We start from the raw sequence: 15,941 nt of genomic DNA on the forward strand, positions 1-15,941 counted from the left end.
GAAAGAACTTGGGTCAATGAACGCATTCCCGCTCTGTTAGTCAACGTTTCTGAAAAATCTCTCCATTGAGGCGACAAAAAAGATTTTGAAATAATCAGGAGATGACAAAGGTGAGAAGAAAAAGAGACAATTCGTCCCATTGTGTACATTTTCGAAGTTTTATTATGAACAATGTTGTGATAGTTATATTAGGTGACTTCTGTATGCATTAAAATTATCCACGGGTCCATGTGATTACATATACTTTTTACCACAGTCATACTGGAGCAATTGAATTGCAGTTTCTCGCAACATACATAAGTGTCGTGCCGGGGGGATGTTTAAAATAACTATCATAATTTTTAAAATTCAGTCACGCATTGAGTCACGCACCAACCTGAGACACTGCGGTCATGTGAAATTTACCAAAATAACACAACTGTTTCCCACGAAGGATGGGTGACTTCGCAAAATAACAACAAGAACAACAGCGACAACACTTTATTTACTGAGGGTAAAATACATTATTACCGGTTACCCGGTAGTTTACATAACTGCCCCCAACAAATCCTTCTAAATATAAAAATTCATAATACTAAAATTGCACTTAAACGTCCTACTGATCTTAAAATGCTCTATCGAGGTGTTTTCTTCAATAAAATTTGTCAGTAACGTTATCTTAAAATTTGAGTGGGAAGTTATATTTCTGAATGAGTTTACCTAGTTTAGGTATAAAAGGCAAAACACTTCTGTTTTTTTGTTCAAAACACTTCTGTTTTTTTTGTTCATTCCTCAGAAAAGTTCAGAATGTTATTCCTTCCGCGTCTCACTGACTAATATTTTTAATCTTCCGTAGAAATTAAGCAGAAACCTTCTTACAACTCAAATTAATTAAAAGTCAAATGCCTTGTCACGAATGCTTATGACCTCAGCTTTAGCTACAATGGCGCCACATTATGGAACAGTCTACCACGCGATATAAGCAACACAGTCTCTTGGGTTATTTAAACGTAAGATCAATGACATTCTTTAAGTCTAACGCACGGCATTCACGGAAATCAGCTTTAGTGTTATAGTATATAGTTTGAATTTTAAATATCTTAGCATGTGTGATATGTATTTTTATGGCCTGATGAATTGATGGTGTTTAAATAAAGATTACACACGTGATTACCACGCATGACCATAATATGAGTAAACAAAGCCGCAGTGCTCGTGGAAAGCGCCCCCCGGCTGAGCCTTGAGTTGTAGAATGTTGTTCCCCATCTTTCAAGGTAGGTATTTACGTAGGAATATGATTGTTGAAGCTGATATGTAATCAATAAGAAAGATTCACAATCGTCATTTAGCAACTTTCATCAAGTCGACAAATCATTCTAAACGGCGCACACAAAAAATTGGAAACAATAAGGAAAGAAAGCTGTTGCTAAGAAAGCGCGGTTAGGATCAAATGAATTACGCCGGCATAGTCGGTTCATCAAGCGTGATGCCGGTATAACGACTTTACTTCTTGAAAATTCCCTCGATGTTACCTATACAGTTCAGCAAGAGATAAATTCTGTAGCCTGGGTACTGACAACATTGAGTTCGCGTGCTTTTCTCGCATGCACTTTGATCCAGTAAAATGTTGTGTTGTGAACTTCGGTAAGCCTTTTATTCTCAGCAAGTTTTATCTGTTGGTGGTAGGAATGGAAAGGGAGGTTGAAGGGTTCTTAAAACTGTGCTTTATTCTGAATTATTAAATTAAGCATTATGAAACGATTCCGCTGGGCTTAGAAACCGAAATCCGTGTTTGCGACATGTGTTACGCTTTCCGGAAATCGTCTCGGTGTCACGAAATAATAGCATCAAATCCTGTTTCAGCTGCATACTAATTACCCGAATCAATGTTCAGAGCTACAGGATAGCCTGGCACATCCTTATTAACAAACGGTGCTGCGAGTTGCCTCTTCGAAATGTACTGAATGACGGTACATTTTAGATGACTGAGCCGGCAAAGTCTTCTCGGGAAGAAACGGGAAAACCCAAGATTCTTGATTTCTAAACAATACATGAAAGATAAACTCAAGAGGACAGTATCTCAGCCACAGCATTGTCACTATCTAACAGTTTTAAATGGCCGAACTTTTTTGAATACTCAGCCCCTTCTTTGCGGCTGTTGTCAATGGATTGCTTCTTGAAACCTTCAGTTTATGAACACTTTAGATGGAAAATCTTTAGTTTCTTTAAATAAGTGGCGTGTTTTAGTCACACTGGGATTTCAGGAAACTTTAACGGATCCCGTAGCTATCCGCAACTAAATTATCAGGTGGCTTATAGTTTCATTCTATACGGTTCGGCATTTAATCTCCACGTCTTAACGCCTTAAGCGTATCGTTTTTCTGTTCACACAAATAAGTTTTATCACTTTAACTTTGTGCATGTTTACGCTCTGCACCTACATAGCCTGAACATGGCGGATCCAGTGATACCAGCTGATCAGTTAGACCCACAAGTTCTGGAAGAAGTTTTCAAATCAATATCACCCACGTATCGGGGAATTGCCATTGGCGTCGCTAATAAAACATCTCACAGGTGGAGTGCTATGAATACGTGCTTCTAATGTGGTCCAAATGTTTTACCCGAATTCGTGGAGAGCCAGGAGACAATTCTGTATGCGACCACGAAACCAACTGGCCTACCAAGAGGAAGTGTAGGCGTGACTACCTTCTTTATACGAGATGACAACAAGACCGTGGCAGTAATGTTCAGTGTACCATTCGACCGCAATTTGTTTGAAAACTGGTGGGATGCTAAGGTATACCCCGGTAAGAAAGAAGCTGACTATGATATGTGGTCCTACATGTACTACAATCATAACCCTTTCAAAGGGGACGACGGCTGGCACGAGAAACCAATAAGTGAAGGTTATAGTGTAAAGGGGATTATGACAAGCGGAGGCCAATGTAAGCTACAGGTAAAGATCTGGAAGTGAATCTCTACGAACTCACATTTGTAAAGTCTTATAATTATTCCTTTTATTTACGAGACACTTGTTTTTATTTGGGATCTATGGCGAGGATCAGAAGTGCTTCAGATGGAATGAACATTCGTTTGTTACAAAGCTGTGTGGTGGTTGTATCACGAAATGATGCATTTGTTCGTTTGACAGTGTTATAGTATGAATTACCTACATACATACATAAACTTTATTGAAGTGTCATGGTATTTAGCTGAAAGCTAATTGTGGACACTATAAATGAATAACATGAGTACAATATAAGATTAAATAGGGTATATGTAAGAGTATTAAGGATATATTCTCAAAATATCATTAACATATATAAAAAGCATCAATATATAAAATTGTTACAGACAATCATATAAGCAGCAATAGAATGTTTGTACAGCATTTAGAAAGTTTAAAGTTTAAGTCAAAGACGTTTTGATATGAGCAGTTAATAAGCGTTTGCATATCATTTTGATATGAAATATTTATTAATTTATTTATTGAGAGATGCTCGCCATTAGCTCTTGGGCTTGACAACCCATTATATATAGTGTTAAAGGTTTTTATGCGTCTTACAGGTTTCATAGATTGTATATAATGTCGACTTCTGTCGTCAAACTACCGACTTAATCGACTTCATCAACTTTGCATTAAAAGAGTTATGCAGTAAATAACATCACGGCAAAACCAACCGATCATTTCACACGAACTGGAATAAGAACATTCTACTGACAACAATCATTCACTTGACTCTGATGATGACTTCCGCACAGGTTGTCGAAACGTCAGTCACTACCACCGACAACAGTCCTTCTCAGGACTACACTCACCCGGACGATCAGACTACACCTTCACATAGAAGAGTTATGTTCAGATGTTGAAAATTTTCTTTGGGGGAGACGGGGGGAGAGATTAAGAGTTAAGGGTGTTTAGGGTGGGGAGGTTCCTTAGGCTGTTGATTCCAATAACTTCTTGCAAATCGAAATGTTTTATACAGGAACCTTTCCTCTTTTAAAAAATTTGAACGATCGTGAACTTAAAGAGCACACATAAATGCACACCATAAAATGATTTTTAGATAAGTCAACCTTTAATACATAGGCTGTGTAAGGTCTAGGTTTTCCAGCTTAAATAAAAGTTAAGAAAGAAAGTGAATTCCGACTTGGAACCAACTACACTTCTTCTACTAAAGGGAAAGAAAACTTCGCATGATGATCAGTGGCAGGCTTCACCTGAAAAAAAATGATTAACAACAAAAATAAGAGTGTATTTTGATTGAAAGTTTCGAAACAAACCCACAGCAGTCAATACGACTGAACGAAAGAAAGGTATAAACAACAAAGAGAAAGAAAGAAAGAAAGAAAGAGCTTGAGAATGAGAACTCAAAGTAGTTAACGATCGAGTAAACCTTGTTGAGTGTGAGAAAAATAGAAATGAGGTATTTATCATCGGTTTTATGATAAGGAAGAAAAGCAAAGACAATGCTGACACTTATAGTTACATCTAATCTACCAACTATAGTGCTTACGGTACTTAAGTCCGAGTAACTAGAGATCATCAGAGATCGTCAGATCAAATTTTTTGACTCCATTTTAAACTTATTCGTCATTAAACGAACATAATTTTATCCTATTCTGAATAGAAGCGATATCATCTGTAGATCCAAAAAATTTTGATCGGATTATTTAGACAAAGCTTAGCCGTTTTTTAAAAAAACCGCGTCCTAATTAAACAATCCTCAGTTTAGCTGAACCTTTTACCTAAACATTTAATTCTGTGAACACCGTCGAGAGGGCCGAAAGCTAACAGTGGAAGGACGTTTATTTGATCAAATCAACCCTCTTATATAGAGAAAGACTGAGGCCAACAGATTGCGTAAACCGCGGTTTGAGCAAGAACTCGTGTAAATGAATGAATGTGTTGAAAACCTCCCTTACCCTCCCTCCCATGGAGTAATCATATGTTACGTGGGGAACGACAAAATGCCAAACTCTTCACCAGTTTCACTCCCAAGATCTAGTTAGTAATTCTCCTTACTGTCCGCCATACAATTCTTATTAGGTAAGTTAGGAGAATTAGATATTGGATCAACTAGTAATCCCTATTTAGCAAGTTTTCTTTACTCTCATCACTTGTCTGCTTGATATTGCGTTGATATTGTTAGGAGAAATTGTGTCATGGTCACCAATGAGAGTTAAAGGTTTGTGCACAAACCTCAAGCGCAGTTGTTAGCAGAACATTCTCCAGTAGATGAACAACCTTTGTTTAGACAAAAAAAACGGTCTTCACAAGGACAACCAGGTCCAAAACCACCGCAGTCTGGGCAGATACTAGCTATAAAATGGACAAAATTGTTTTAAAAAAAAATGAGGACTATTAGACGAAGGAAAGCAAGCTCTCTCACTGATTGCAATTAATAAAGTTTTAAATTTCACATTCTTGGAAGAGACTGAAAGGCTATCCACTACAGATGGAAACATAAGGTTTTACAGCTGTTTTTCACCGTCATTAATGGCGGATCTAGGGGAGGGGGGAGGGGCCCACCGGCCCCCTCCCCCCCCACTTCCTTCCTATTTTGGGTAAAAAAATTAACGCAGAAACAAGAAAAGCCGGCAGGTGTACACACACACAAAAAACTCCCCCCCTCCCTTCCCACCCCCCCCGTTAGCTCAAGGTGTGGATCCGCCACTGGTCATTAAACGTTTGTAGCAGTGCCAACAACTGAGACTTAATAACTCCTATTGGCAAAATATATTTATATTTGTCTCAAGCGTATGCATCTACGTATTTAGTAGGTTCAGCCTATTCAGTGTGCCTCCGCCAGACGTCAGAAGTTTTCGGAAACTAAATGACAGTTTTCGAGTTGGCTGTAACATTACCATTGTTTTCACAATAAAAGCTGTTCGTTACCGTCTCTCTTTGGAAGGGCTTCTAGCATCTCTCTCACTTCAGCTAAAAGATCTAAAAGGAACATGTGAAAACAAAAAAATTCAGTCATGCTTATCATTGCTTTAGACCAAGACAATCAAAGATGAGAAAGAAATTAATTAATTGCCTGCTTGTTTCCCGTAATCTGATTGGTTAGTTGGCATTCGGAACCATGTTCACAGTAAGCGCGCTGTAACTCCCGCGAGTACTTGACATGAAAATTATTATATCACTAATTAAATCAACGAAGAGATGAACTAAACAGACAACTTATCAGCCTGAAAGGTAGATATCATTGTTATCTTTAACTCCTAACCTCATCTCTTAACTGATTTGCAAGGAAATATCGGGAGAAATTTCACTCTTACCCCTGGTCTTTGAAGCATCCACTCCTTGTCGGACTGTTACCATGATAAAACAACAATTTTATGTTAATTTTCAATGAATTAACCTAACTAAATTGAAAATGAAACAGCGAAAAATTTGAAAAGAATAGAGTACAATAAATTAAGACATAACTTTAAATACTGAAAGCTCATGGTATTGAATTCTGTTGGTTCCTTTGTTACTCATTTTATTTTAGCGCCATGAATACTCTTCAATGCAAATAAACATTTTTTAAAACAAAATAACAAATGTCGCAGGTAAACAATGTAATCCACAGAAATCCGTGTCAAAATTAATTACCGAGTGCAAACTCAAATTTACTCATAAATTTTTAAATGAACAAAGATTACCGACCTTAAACTTGGATCGGTTTGAAGTAAACGATTTAGCGTGCGTTTCAGAAAGAACTTGCACGCTCTATTTGTAAAGTTTAGAGAAGTGTCTTATAGGAGTTAATTAATCGTTAGCCGTAATATGGCAAAAAGAATATATTATTAAAGGTAAAAAAAAATTAACTTAAAAAAAATTCCGTCAAACCGTAACGGATAGAAATAACTATTAGTCGTAAAAGGGCCAAAATTTTACTCTTTAGCCGTAAAAGCCATCACTCCCTCAAGATCCACTTTCAGTTCAGACAGCAATTAAAACTTCTTTCTTTTTCTTGAAGCTTTTACGACTGTTAACTGATTATTCTTATTAATTGTATGCAACATCGTAAAGTAAAAAAAAGCGGAGATGATAATAAAAACTAGGTCTTCCTGAGATTAGAATATTAAAAGATTCGTGAGCTCACAAAAGACCGGTGGTAATTCTTGCTCAGGTGTCGTTATCGTTGTACACACAAAAGAGCGCGCACAAGAAAAACGCGCGCACTCTTGATTTGGGCCATAGTTATCGACTAACTATGTTTGGGCGAAACTTTCATGGTAACTTTCTGTTCCATCTTACTATGCCACCTTCAAAACGTCGTAAATTTAGAAAACTTTCTTATTCTTAAGATTAAAATATGTTGCTTTTCAAATCAGTTTTTTCTTGACCTTAAACAATCTCGGATTGCGCGCGCGCCAACTTTCACTAGCTGAGCATACAGGCAAAAGTTACGTTTTTAACCAACTAATAGAAGATGAAAGGAAAAGGCGTGCACTCTTGATTTGAGCAAAATTATAAGGGTAACTTGCTGCTGTCCCTTCCTATTTTTCGCCCTGAAAATCATCGTATAGCTTTGAAAACGTTCTTATTTTCAGTCCAAGTACATGGTCTTTCAAATCTGTTCTTTCGTTAATTTTAACAATCTTGGATTGCGCGCGCGCCAAGCGTCACTCGCCTGCAGAAAATTCCCTGTTTTTGATTTATCAAATACAGTTGATTCTACTTACATTTTCCTGGAGATCGTGCATTTGAGCAAACTGAAATGCAGAGTACCAACAGAGCAATTGTGATGTTCTTCATTTTGGTGCGGTCTGCGAACTTGACAACGTTGATTGGGAATCTCAACTGAAAAAACCAAGCACTTGGAAGATATCTCTCGTACGAGTTGAAAGTTAATCTAGAGACTACAACTCAAGTTGCGTTTGTTATATAGCATACACTCACAATAGAGTCAACGATGTAACCATTGTTTGGCCGCAAGGAACCGAAACTAATTTAAAATTATTCATCTTAATTTCCCCGCCTTCGAGTTCAACTTTTAGTTCTTTGCGGCATATATGTGCAGAGAAATTTTGAAAGTGTCAATTTTCCCCATTCAGGTCAACAAGAACATTCGTAGAAAGGGCCAAGTTTCAGATATATCAAATACCATGATGTCAAACAAATTTTCGTTGGGAACCGTTACAGGACAAAATCATTATACAAGTTTGCGATGCTTTTGAATTCATTCATTGCAGAGTGAATAGTTTGTTTATCTAACCTCATTTCACTGATTAGATTGCGAACTTAAATTTTAATTAAGCCGCAAAAAAAATTGCTCTCTTGACAGGAGATGTCAAAAACCGTCCGATTTTCACAATCATTCAACCAATTAACGTCAAGATTTAGGTTGTTTTGATTGACTTAGATAGGATTAGTTAAACAATATTCAACAGTGAAAGTTTTGAACACAGTTAATAGGGGTATGAATAAAGTCTTGGAAACATTTCGATAGTTGTGCCTCGTTTGGCACTCTTGACGACCTAACTAGTTTGGATTTGTTGCGCGCAGTTAAATTTTCAGCGTTTTGAAGACCATAACCTAGAATTTTTCAAGTTTGTTGTTTACAAATCTGGCCTCAAAGAGCGGATAATGTCATCCGACGAATAAATTGCCATCCAGTGGATAGGAAGGCAACGAAGTATCGTTACTTCGCGGTGTTTGCTTGAGTAGACTAAAAATTCGGAAGCACAAAAGAGCGTAATAGAACTGTATAATGCAGTAAATGGCTTGAACCCGGGGGTAACATGTGAAGGTGTAGTCTGATCGCCCGGGTGATTGTAGAACTGTATAGATGCATAATTAGGGTTCGAGTCTCATTTGAATCACAACAAATCAGATATATCTTATCTAACCTGGTGATAAAGGTTTTGAGAAAAGGAAAATTTAAAGACATTGAACTAACAATTAACTTCAGTAATTATTTTTTAGTAAATCATTAAAAGCATGATACTTTATACTCGAAGGAGCGTAAAAGTCTCGCGTTTGGCGCCAAAATGTGTTCGTAATGATTACTGGGCGCTTCAACGTTAGGAGGGCTTTGTCAGTTGTGATTTTGCGCAATGCGTTCTTCAAGTTGTTGTATCTCAAAACTCGAAAACGTTTTCCGTTTGGAGGAGAACATGTCACGCGCCATGGGGTCAGAACTCACTAACTCCGAAGGGAAACAACAACTTGCTATTTGAAACCGCGGCTAATTGTATATGCTATATAACAACTGCAGACAGTACTGTTTCGGCCTTCTGGGCCTCATCGATGCTGTGTAGTAGTAGTGGTAGTAGTAGTAGTAGTAGTAGTAGTAGTAGTAGTAGTAGTAGTAGTAGTAGTAGTAGTAGTAGTAGTAGTAGTAGTAGTGAACTTTATTTATGTGTCGTGAAAACCTAGCGCATAACACTAATTGGGGAAACAGGGTAAAAGCTTTAAAAATAAGAAATCTGGAACCAATTTACAGAATTATTTACCTAACCTATTAACAGTTAAAATTATTTATCAATGTCCTAGAGTTAAAAATCAACTATTACAGAGCGCACATTTTTTGCATCCATCATCAATCAGGACATTCATGTCCGTTCTCCTGATTTTGCTCTTAAATCCGTGCAGGCTGTCTTCACTGCGTAACTCTTTTGTAAGTTTCGACCAGAGGAGAGGGCCATAGTATCTTATAGAGTGTTTACCATATTTTACTGTATTAAAGCGAGGGATTCTAAAATCTGCATTTCTTAGAGAATATCTTCTATCGCAGTTTACTTCTGACATAAATAGTTCCTGTATTTGACAAGGAAGTAAGTTCTTTTTTGCCTTGAACATACTGGATTGCTATGTCCTGGAGCCTTCTGTTCACCAGTGATGGAATTTCAGCCAGCTTCAGCAGGCCGTCATAAGAGAGTGATTTATCGTTGAAAACTGCTCTCAAGGCCCTCTCCTGTAGTCTTTTAGCTTTAAGTTTGTCTGAGGCTCTGCAGAAATGCCAGATGATACTGCAGTAGGTCAAGTGAGGTAAAATGGCGGCTTTATAAAGTTGTAGTTTAGCGTAAGTGGGTATTAGTTTTCTGATTCTAGGATGGAGATTGAACCATATAGCCACCCCAAATAATTCCACATAGGCCATGCCAGAGTGCTCAAACTAGTAACTAGTGAGCATGACATGACCCATCCAGTTTTTTATATTTTTTTATCATTGTTTTTTTTTTAGTCAATGTTTTAACTTTAAGTTGAGAGTTACGACGAAACACTTAATACAGGAAATGGTACGAACCTGGGGGGAATCATCGTGTACAGTCTGATCGTACAGGTGACGGTAGTCCTGAGAAGGACTGTTTTGGTGATGGTGCCTGACATTTCAAGAATCTAGGCAGAAGTCAACAGCAGAGTAAAGTGAAGAGTTCATGAATGACTAAAAAAAAAAAGGACCGATTCCGAGAACACCTTCGCGACGTAGAGAGGAATGACAAGGACACATCGAAACCAGTCGCTAGACATTTTAATTTACCTAATCATTTTAAGCAACATATGGCAATCTGCGGTCTTTCCTTACACTTAAGTAGCACAGAAAGCCGTAAAAAACTCTTGAACAAAAGGTCATCTTTCAAACCGGCAGTCTAAACCCCACAGGTAGCAACGAATGCTTTTCATTCCACTAATTTATTCATGTTTTTCTCGTTGCCATGTTCCCACCAATAACGTAGCTCCATCTTCTGCCTTTAAATGCACACACAACCCACCATTCCTCTATTCGCTCCGACGAAGGGCTCGAAAAGTCAGCTTTTATAATCGTAACGGTGGCCAATTTAAAATTTCAACTTTGTTGATATATTCAAATTATTTCGTTACCCCCACCCACGCAGCCCCAAACAGTTTCTTTAGGAACTATCAGCCTTTAAAAAAAAGAAATTACACGTTACCAGTAATTATCGCCCTGTTGTTAACACAGATATTCTATTCACCTGTCTCCATACATTCCTTTCAAAACTTGCGATAATTTGTCAAGGATCTGGGTAATTTCTCTTTGATGATAATTTTCTCGTTTCTGATGACCTTCAACAAGGTGCTGATTTTTTGAGAAGAATATTTACCCCGATCATTCGTGAAGGTAACTCTTGAAGGTAACTCGTGAAGGTAACTCTAAAGTTAACGGAGATAGCTAAATTCAATTATAAGCTTTAGAAACCTGCATTCATTGATTAGAATTGCTAAATCTTTCATAAATTTTAAAGTAGATTCTTCTCGATGACATCATCAAAACAATGCGCTAATTATAATTAGCACTTATTAATTGTGACACAGTCAATTACTTAGTAACAATCAAAGAAGCACGCGCTGATCGTATTCAATAAGCTTTAGAAAAACCCTGGCAGTTGTACCTTTAGGAAACATAGCAGGCTGTTGAGGGATTGATCGAGATGGGTTGCGGAGGCTCCAAACTCCGTTCTCCGAATTTGAAAGGTGAGCGCTTTCAGAGTCCATCACTTATTCACAAGAGGCGAATTTTACTAACGTGCCTTGCGCAAGGACACAACTAAATGAGGGGGTTTTTCACAAGGCGAATAATGCTATACACTGGATAAATCGCTCTCCAGCGGATATGTGTTAAAATAAAAGTACCGCGCTATCCACCAGATTTAGATTATTTCTTTCGACCGCCTCCTAGTTAGCTCAATTGGTAGAGCGCCGGACTGTTGTGCGGGAAGTCGAGGGTTCGAGCCCCGGCCGGATCAATACTCATGGTCTTAATATTAATTGAGAAGAATTTGCTACCTCTCTATAACATCAAGAAATGGTCAGATATTCTATCCTTCTCGGATAGGGACGAATAAGTGGAGATCCCGTCTCCTGCAGGGTTAGGGGTAGGAGACGTTCATTTCCCACGCACGAGATTACTGTGTGATGGATGTCCTCCCCTGGATGGGATGGGTGGTTACTGAGCCCGCAGTGATTGGCGCAAGCTGTTGCGGTGTCCCTGCCTGACGGCAAAACTTGTAAATAAATAAAATTAAAAGAAAAGTACCGCGCTATCCACCAGATTTGGATTTGTCCAGTGGATAGTGCTATCCACCCTTGAAAAAAACGGAACCGGAACATGTTGTACGATAAATTTCATTTTCAGAAACATGGAGGGCAATTGCTCAGTTGATTTGTGCTATACTGATTTCACCGCTTCTCTGACTTTGCATTTACCTTGTTTAGATTCCTCTCCTGATGCAGGGCCAGTTTCTAAACTTACGAAAAAGCAAACGGCAACTACGTCGCCTGCTAAGGCGACCGATAACAAAAGGTAAGTATACATGGTTCGCGAGGTACCTTCCTGAAACCCTCTCTGTTTTGGCTTTAAAACAAGTTGCTGCAATTCATTTCCTGGCTGTAATAACTTGTGTATGCGAATAGAAAGCAGTTTGACTGCGACTTGCTCGTTGTACCAAATTCAATCACAGCAATAAAGATTGTCACCAGAATCCTTTTTGTCATCCGAAATGAATTGTGGCTTCGAGCTGTCCAGGCATCACCTCGCACGGACTTGTCGCTTAGGAATGTCCTCACCTTTGACTGTTCTTTTTTATGACTTCTTAGTGCCCCCGCTCCTCCCAATTTCCCTAACTTGTCGCAACATAACAACTGGATGGCAAAATGTCTTACACCTGAGATCTATGGGCGACTGTGTGACAAGAAGACCCCGGGTGGATTCACTTTGGACGCAGCGATTCAGACAGGTGTTGATAACCCCGGCCATCCCTTTATTATGACGGTCGGTTGCGTCGCCGGAGATGAAGAGTCGTATGAAGTCTTCGCGGATCTTTTTGACCCAGTTATTGAGAAGCGACACGGAGGCTACAAGAAAACAGATCGCCACAAAACCGACTTGAATTCCGCCAATCTGATTGGTGGACAACTTGATGAGAAGTACGTTCTATCGTCTCGCGTAAGGACTGGGCGCAGCATTAAGAATCTGGGCCTGCCGCCCCATTGTACAAGAGCTGAGCGGCGCAAAGTTGAATCCCTCGTCACCGAGGCTTTGGATTCGCTTGATGGCGAATTGAAAGGGAAGTATTACCCATTGGCAAAGATGACAGATGCAGAACAAGAGCAGCTCATAGCAGACCACTTCTTGTTTGACAAGCCTGTGTCTCCTCTTCTGCTCGCATCCCGAATGGCACGAGACTGGCCGGACGCCCGCGGGATCTGGCATAATGAGAAAAAGAACTTTCTTATCTGGGTCAACGAAGAAGACCACACTCGAGTCATTTCGATGGAGAAAGGCGGAAATATGAGGAGTGTTTTCGAGCGCTTCTGCAATGGACTGAACAAAGTTGAAGATGCTATTAAAGCCAAGGGGTACGGTTTTATGTGGAACGAGCATTTGGGTTACGTTTTAACGTGTCCATCTAATCTTGGGACAGGACTGAGAGGAGGGGTACACTTGAAAATCCCGCTTCTTAGTCAAAAGCAAGAATTTGCCAGCATCCTGGAGAAACTTCGCCTCCAGAAGCGTGGCGTCGGTGGGGTGGACACGGCAGCGGTCGGAGGAACGTACGACATTTCCAACGCGGACCGACTGGGATCTTCGGAAGTAGAGCAGGTGCAGTGTGTTGTGGATGGAGTCCGTCTGTTAATTGAAATGGAAAAATGCCTTGAGGCTGGAAATCCTATCGCCAGCCTCTACCAAGAGCTCATGTCGGGTAAACACGCCAGAGACATTGCTGACCAAGCTGGGAATAGAGGAAATGAAACGAAGGAGATAGATAACTTCCCTGATCTCTCAACGCACAACAACTGGATGTCCAGGTGTCTGACAAAAGAAATTTACGACAGGCTCTGCGGTCTCAAAACACTATCAGGTTACACCCTAGACCAAGCCATACAAACAGGTGTGGATAATCCTGGCCACCCGTACATCATGACCGTGGGCTGTGTGGCAGGTGACGAAGAAACTTACGATGTATTCGCCGACCTTTTTGACCCAGTGATAGAGGGGCGCCATAACGGATACAGCAAGGACGCACTTCATAAGACAGATCTGAATCCTAAGAATCTTATTGGAGGAGAGGATCTGGACGATAAATTTGTACTCTCCTGCAGAGTGAGGACTGGGCGTAGCATCCGGGGTCTGACATTGCCACCTTACTGCACCCGTGCAGAACGACGGGAAGTTGAGAAGATTGTGGTGAAGGCGTTGGACTCGCTGAAAGGAGATTTACAAGGAAAGTACTACCCCCTGAACAAAATGACCCCAGAGGAGCAGGATCAGTTGATAGAAGATCATTTCCTATTTGATAAGCCAGTTTCACCTTTGCTGCTGTCTGCTAAGATGGGCCGTGATTGGCCCGATGCCCGCGGGATCTGGCACAATGATGAGAAGACAGTGTTGGTGTGGGTAAACGAGGAAGATCACACCCGCGTCATATCTATGCAAAAGGGCGGGAACATGCGAGAGGTTTTCACTCGATTTTGTAAAAGTCTTAAAGAGATCGAGAATGCCATGAAAAATGAAGGCAAAGAATTTATGTGGAATAAACATCTCGGGTTTGTGCTCACATGTCCTTCTAACCTCGGCACGGGCCTGCGCGCTGGCGTGCATGTCAAGCTTCCATCGTTATCGAAAGACGCAAACTTTGAAGATGTCTTGAAGAAGCTGCGACTTCAGAAGCGTGGTACAGGAGGCGTGGACACTGCATCTACTGACGGCACATTTGACGTGTCAAACTTGGACCGTCTGGGATTCTCTGAGGTGGAACTTGTTCAGAAAGTTGTCGATGGCGTCAAGCTTCTCGTTCAGATGGAAAAGCGACTCATGGAAGGGAAATCTATTGAGGATTTGCTACCCAAATAAAAGAGACTTCCATTTTAATTTTCCTGAGGACTTTGAAAGGCCTTGAATATTTCTTTTTAAAGGTTATGTGTGTTTTTTTTACAGAATAACAGTCTGGACGTCAATATTTACTTTTAAACCGTGCAAATACCGTAAGATTTACTGTGATATATTTGAGCTGACAATCAAGACGTTGCTATCCTTAAATAAGAAGATGTCTAGATAAGAGACAATATGCACTGTTAACAATACCGTTGATCAATTCATACTATATATATCAATATCACAATACAGTGTATATATAATTCATTCAACGTTCAAAATACGATGTATTCTTCAGGGTAAGAAAAACACAAGGAACAAGAATATAATAAGAGTTGCTAGAAACCAAGACATTAAAACTTGGCTTTTTATATTCATTAGTGTTTATGTCTGCACAATTATATCTCAGACTCATTCCCATAAGGCGATGGGAACGAGGTTGATCATATCCAACACGAGAATATATAAGGTTTCCTAACCTGATCCAAAGCACTCGGTATACAGAAAGGACGGAGGACGGAACAAAGTTTCGTGTGCAGAACGCAGAAAGGGCGCCTATAGTATTTATCGAGATCTAAGAGGAATTCAAGGGGAGGCGTCAAAAAAACTCATTTTTAAGTGAGTTTTTTTGACGCCTTCCCTTGCCTTCCTCTTAGGTCTTGATAAATGCTCTGCCTAGATCACATTTTTCTTGCATGTTTTTTTAAAAATGGTTGACCTTTTTTAGACTAGACCTCAAAATACAGTGTAATGCATCGCGTGAGTATAGAGTTTCAGAATTTGCCGGGAGTGCTCTTCCTCCACACAAACGGAAATGGAGAAAGTATGAATCCTCTAGAAAGCACTCATTATTTACCGCCTGGGGGAGCCAGGGAAGATTTTTGTGGGAGATAACAAGGTTTTCAGGGCGAACGGAGAGCGGATCAGTCTTCAACAACAAAGTATGTATGGGTGGGGCATAGAAAATTGATTGCAAATGAGGAGGGGTCATAAGAAAATTACAGAGTATTATGGGGAGGGGTCAGGTAAATTTTATCGTTACACAGCCAAAATCCGCCCACCCCCTCTTGGGAGTCCAGGCGATGAATAATGACTGGTCTACAAGATAAAACGACTGCACTGTATGCG

At 39.8% G+C, this 15,941-nt stretch overlaps 1 protein-coding gene, 1 long non-coding RNA gene and 1 pseudogene across 3 annotated transcripts; 2 read left to right on the plus strand and 1 right to left on the minus strand.

Annotated features, from left to right (window-relative positions):
- Positions 1-1,173: 1,173 nt before the first annotated feature.
- Positions 1,174-4,043, plus strand: LOC148729768 (DELTA-stichotoxin-She4b pseudogene; annotated as a pseudogene). The gene is made up of 2 exons (XR_016002114.1): positions 1,174-1,253; positions 2,425-4,043. The product of XR_016002114.1 is annotated as a DELTA-stichotoxin-She4b pseudogene (transcript).
- LOC148729769 (uncharacterized) lies at positions 4,037-7,920 on the minus strand. Its single transcript, XR_016002115.1, has 5 exons — positions 7,660-7,920; positions 6,265-6,297; positions 5,879-5,929; positions 5,183-5,302; positions 4,037-4,200 (listed from the first exon to the last, which is right to left on the minus strand). It is a non-coding gene; the product is annotated as an uncharacterized LOC148729769 (long non-coding RNA).
- Positions 7,921-10,885: 2,965 nt separating this feature from the next.
- Positions 10,886-15,190, plus strand: LOC111330760 (creatine kinase, flagellar-like). The gene is made up of 3 exons (XM_022935692.2): positions 10,886-11,413; positions 12,155-12,242; positions 12,536-15,190. Exons 1-3 carry the CDS (start codon positions 11,371-11,373, stop codon positions 14,790-14,792), a joined length of 2,388 nt encoding a protein of 795 aa, XP_022791427.2. The 5' UTR covers positions 10,886-11,370; the 3' UTR covers positions 14,793-15,190.
- The last annotated feature ends 751 nt before the right edge of the window (positions 15,191-15,941 follow it).

Source organism: Stylophora pistillata, chromosome 5 (assembly GCF_964205215.1).
Source record: "Stylophora pistillata chromosome 5, jaStyPist1.2, whole genome shotgun sequence".
NCBI classification, from domain to species: domain Eukaryota; kingdom Metazoa; phylum Cnidaria; class Anthozoa; order Scleractinia; family Pocilloporidae; genus Stylophora; species Stylophora pistillata.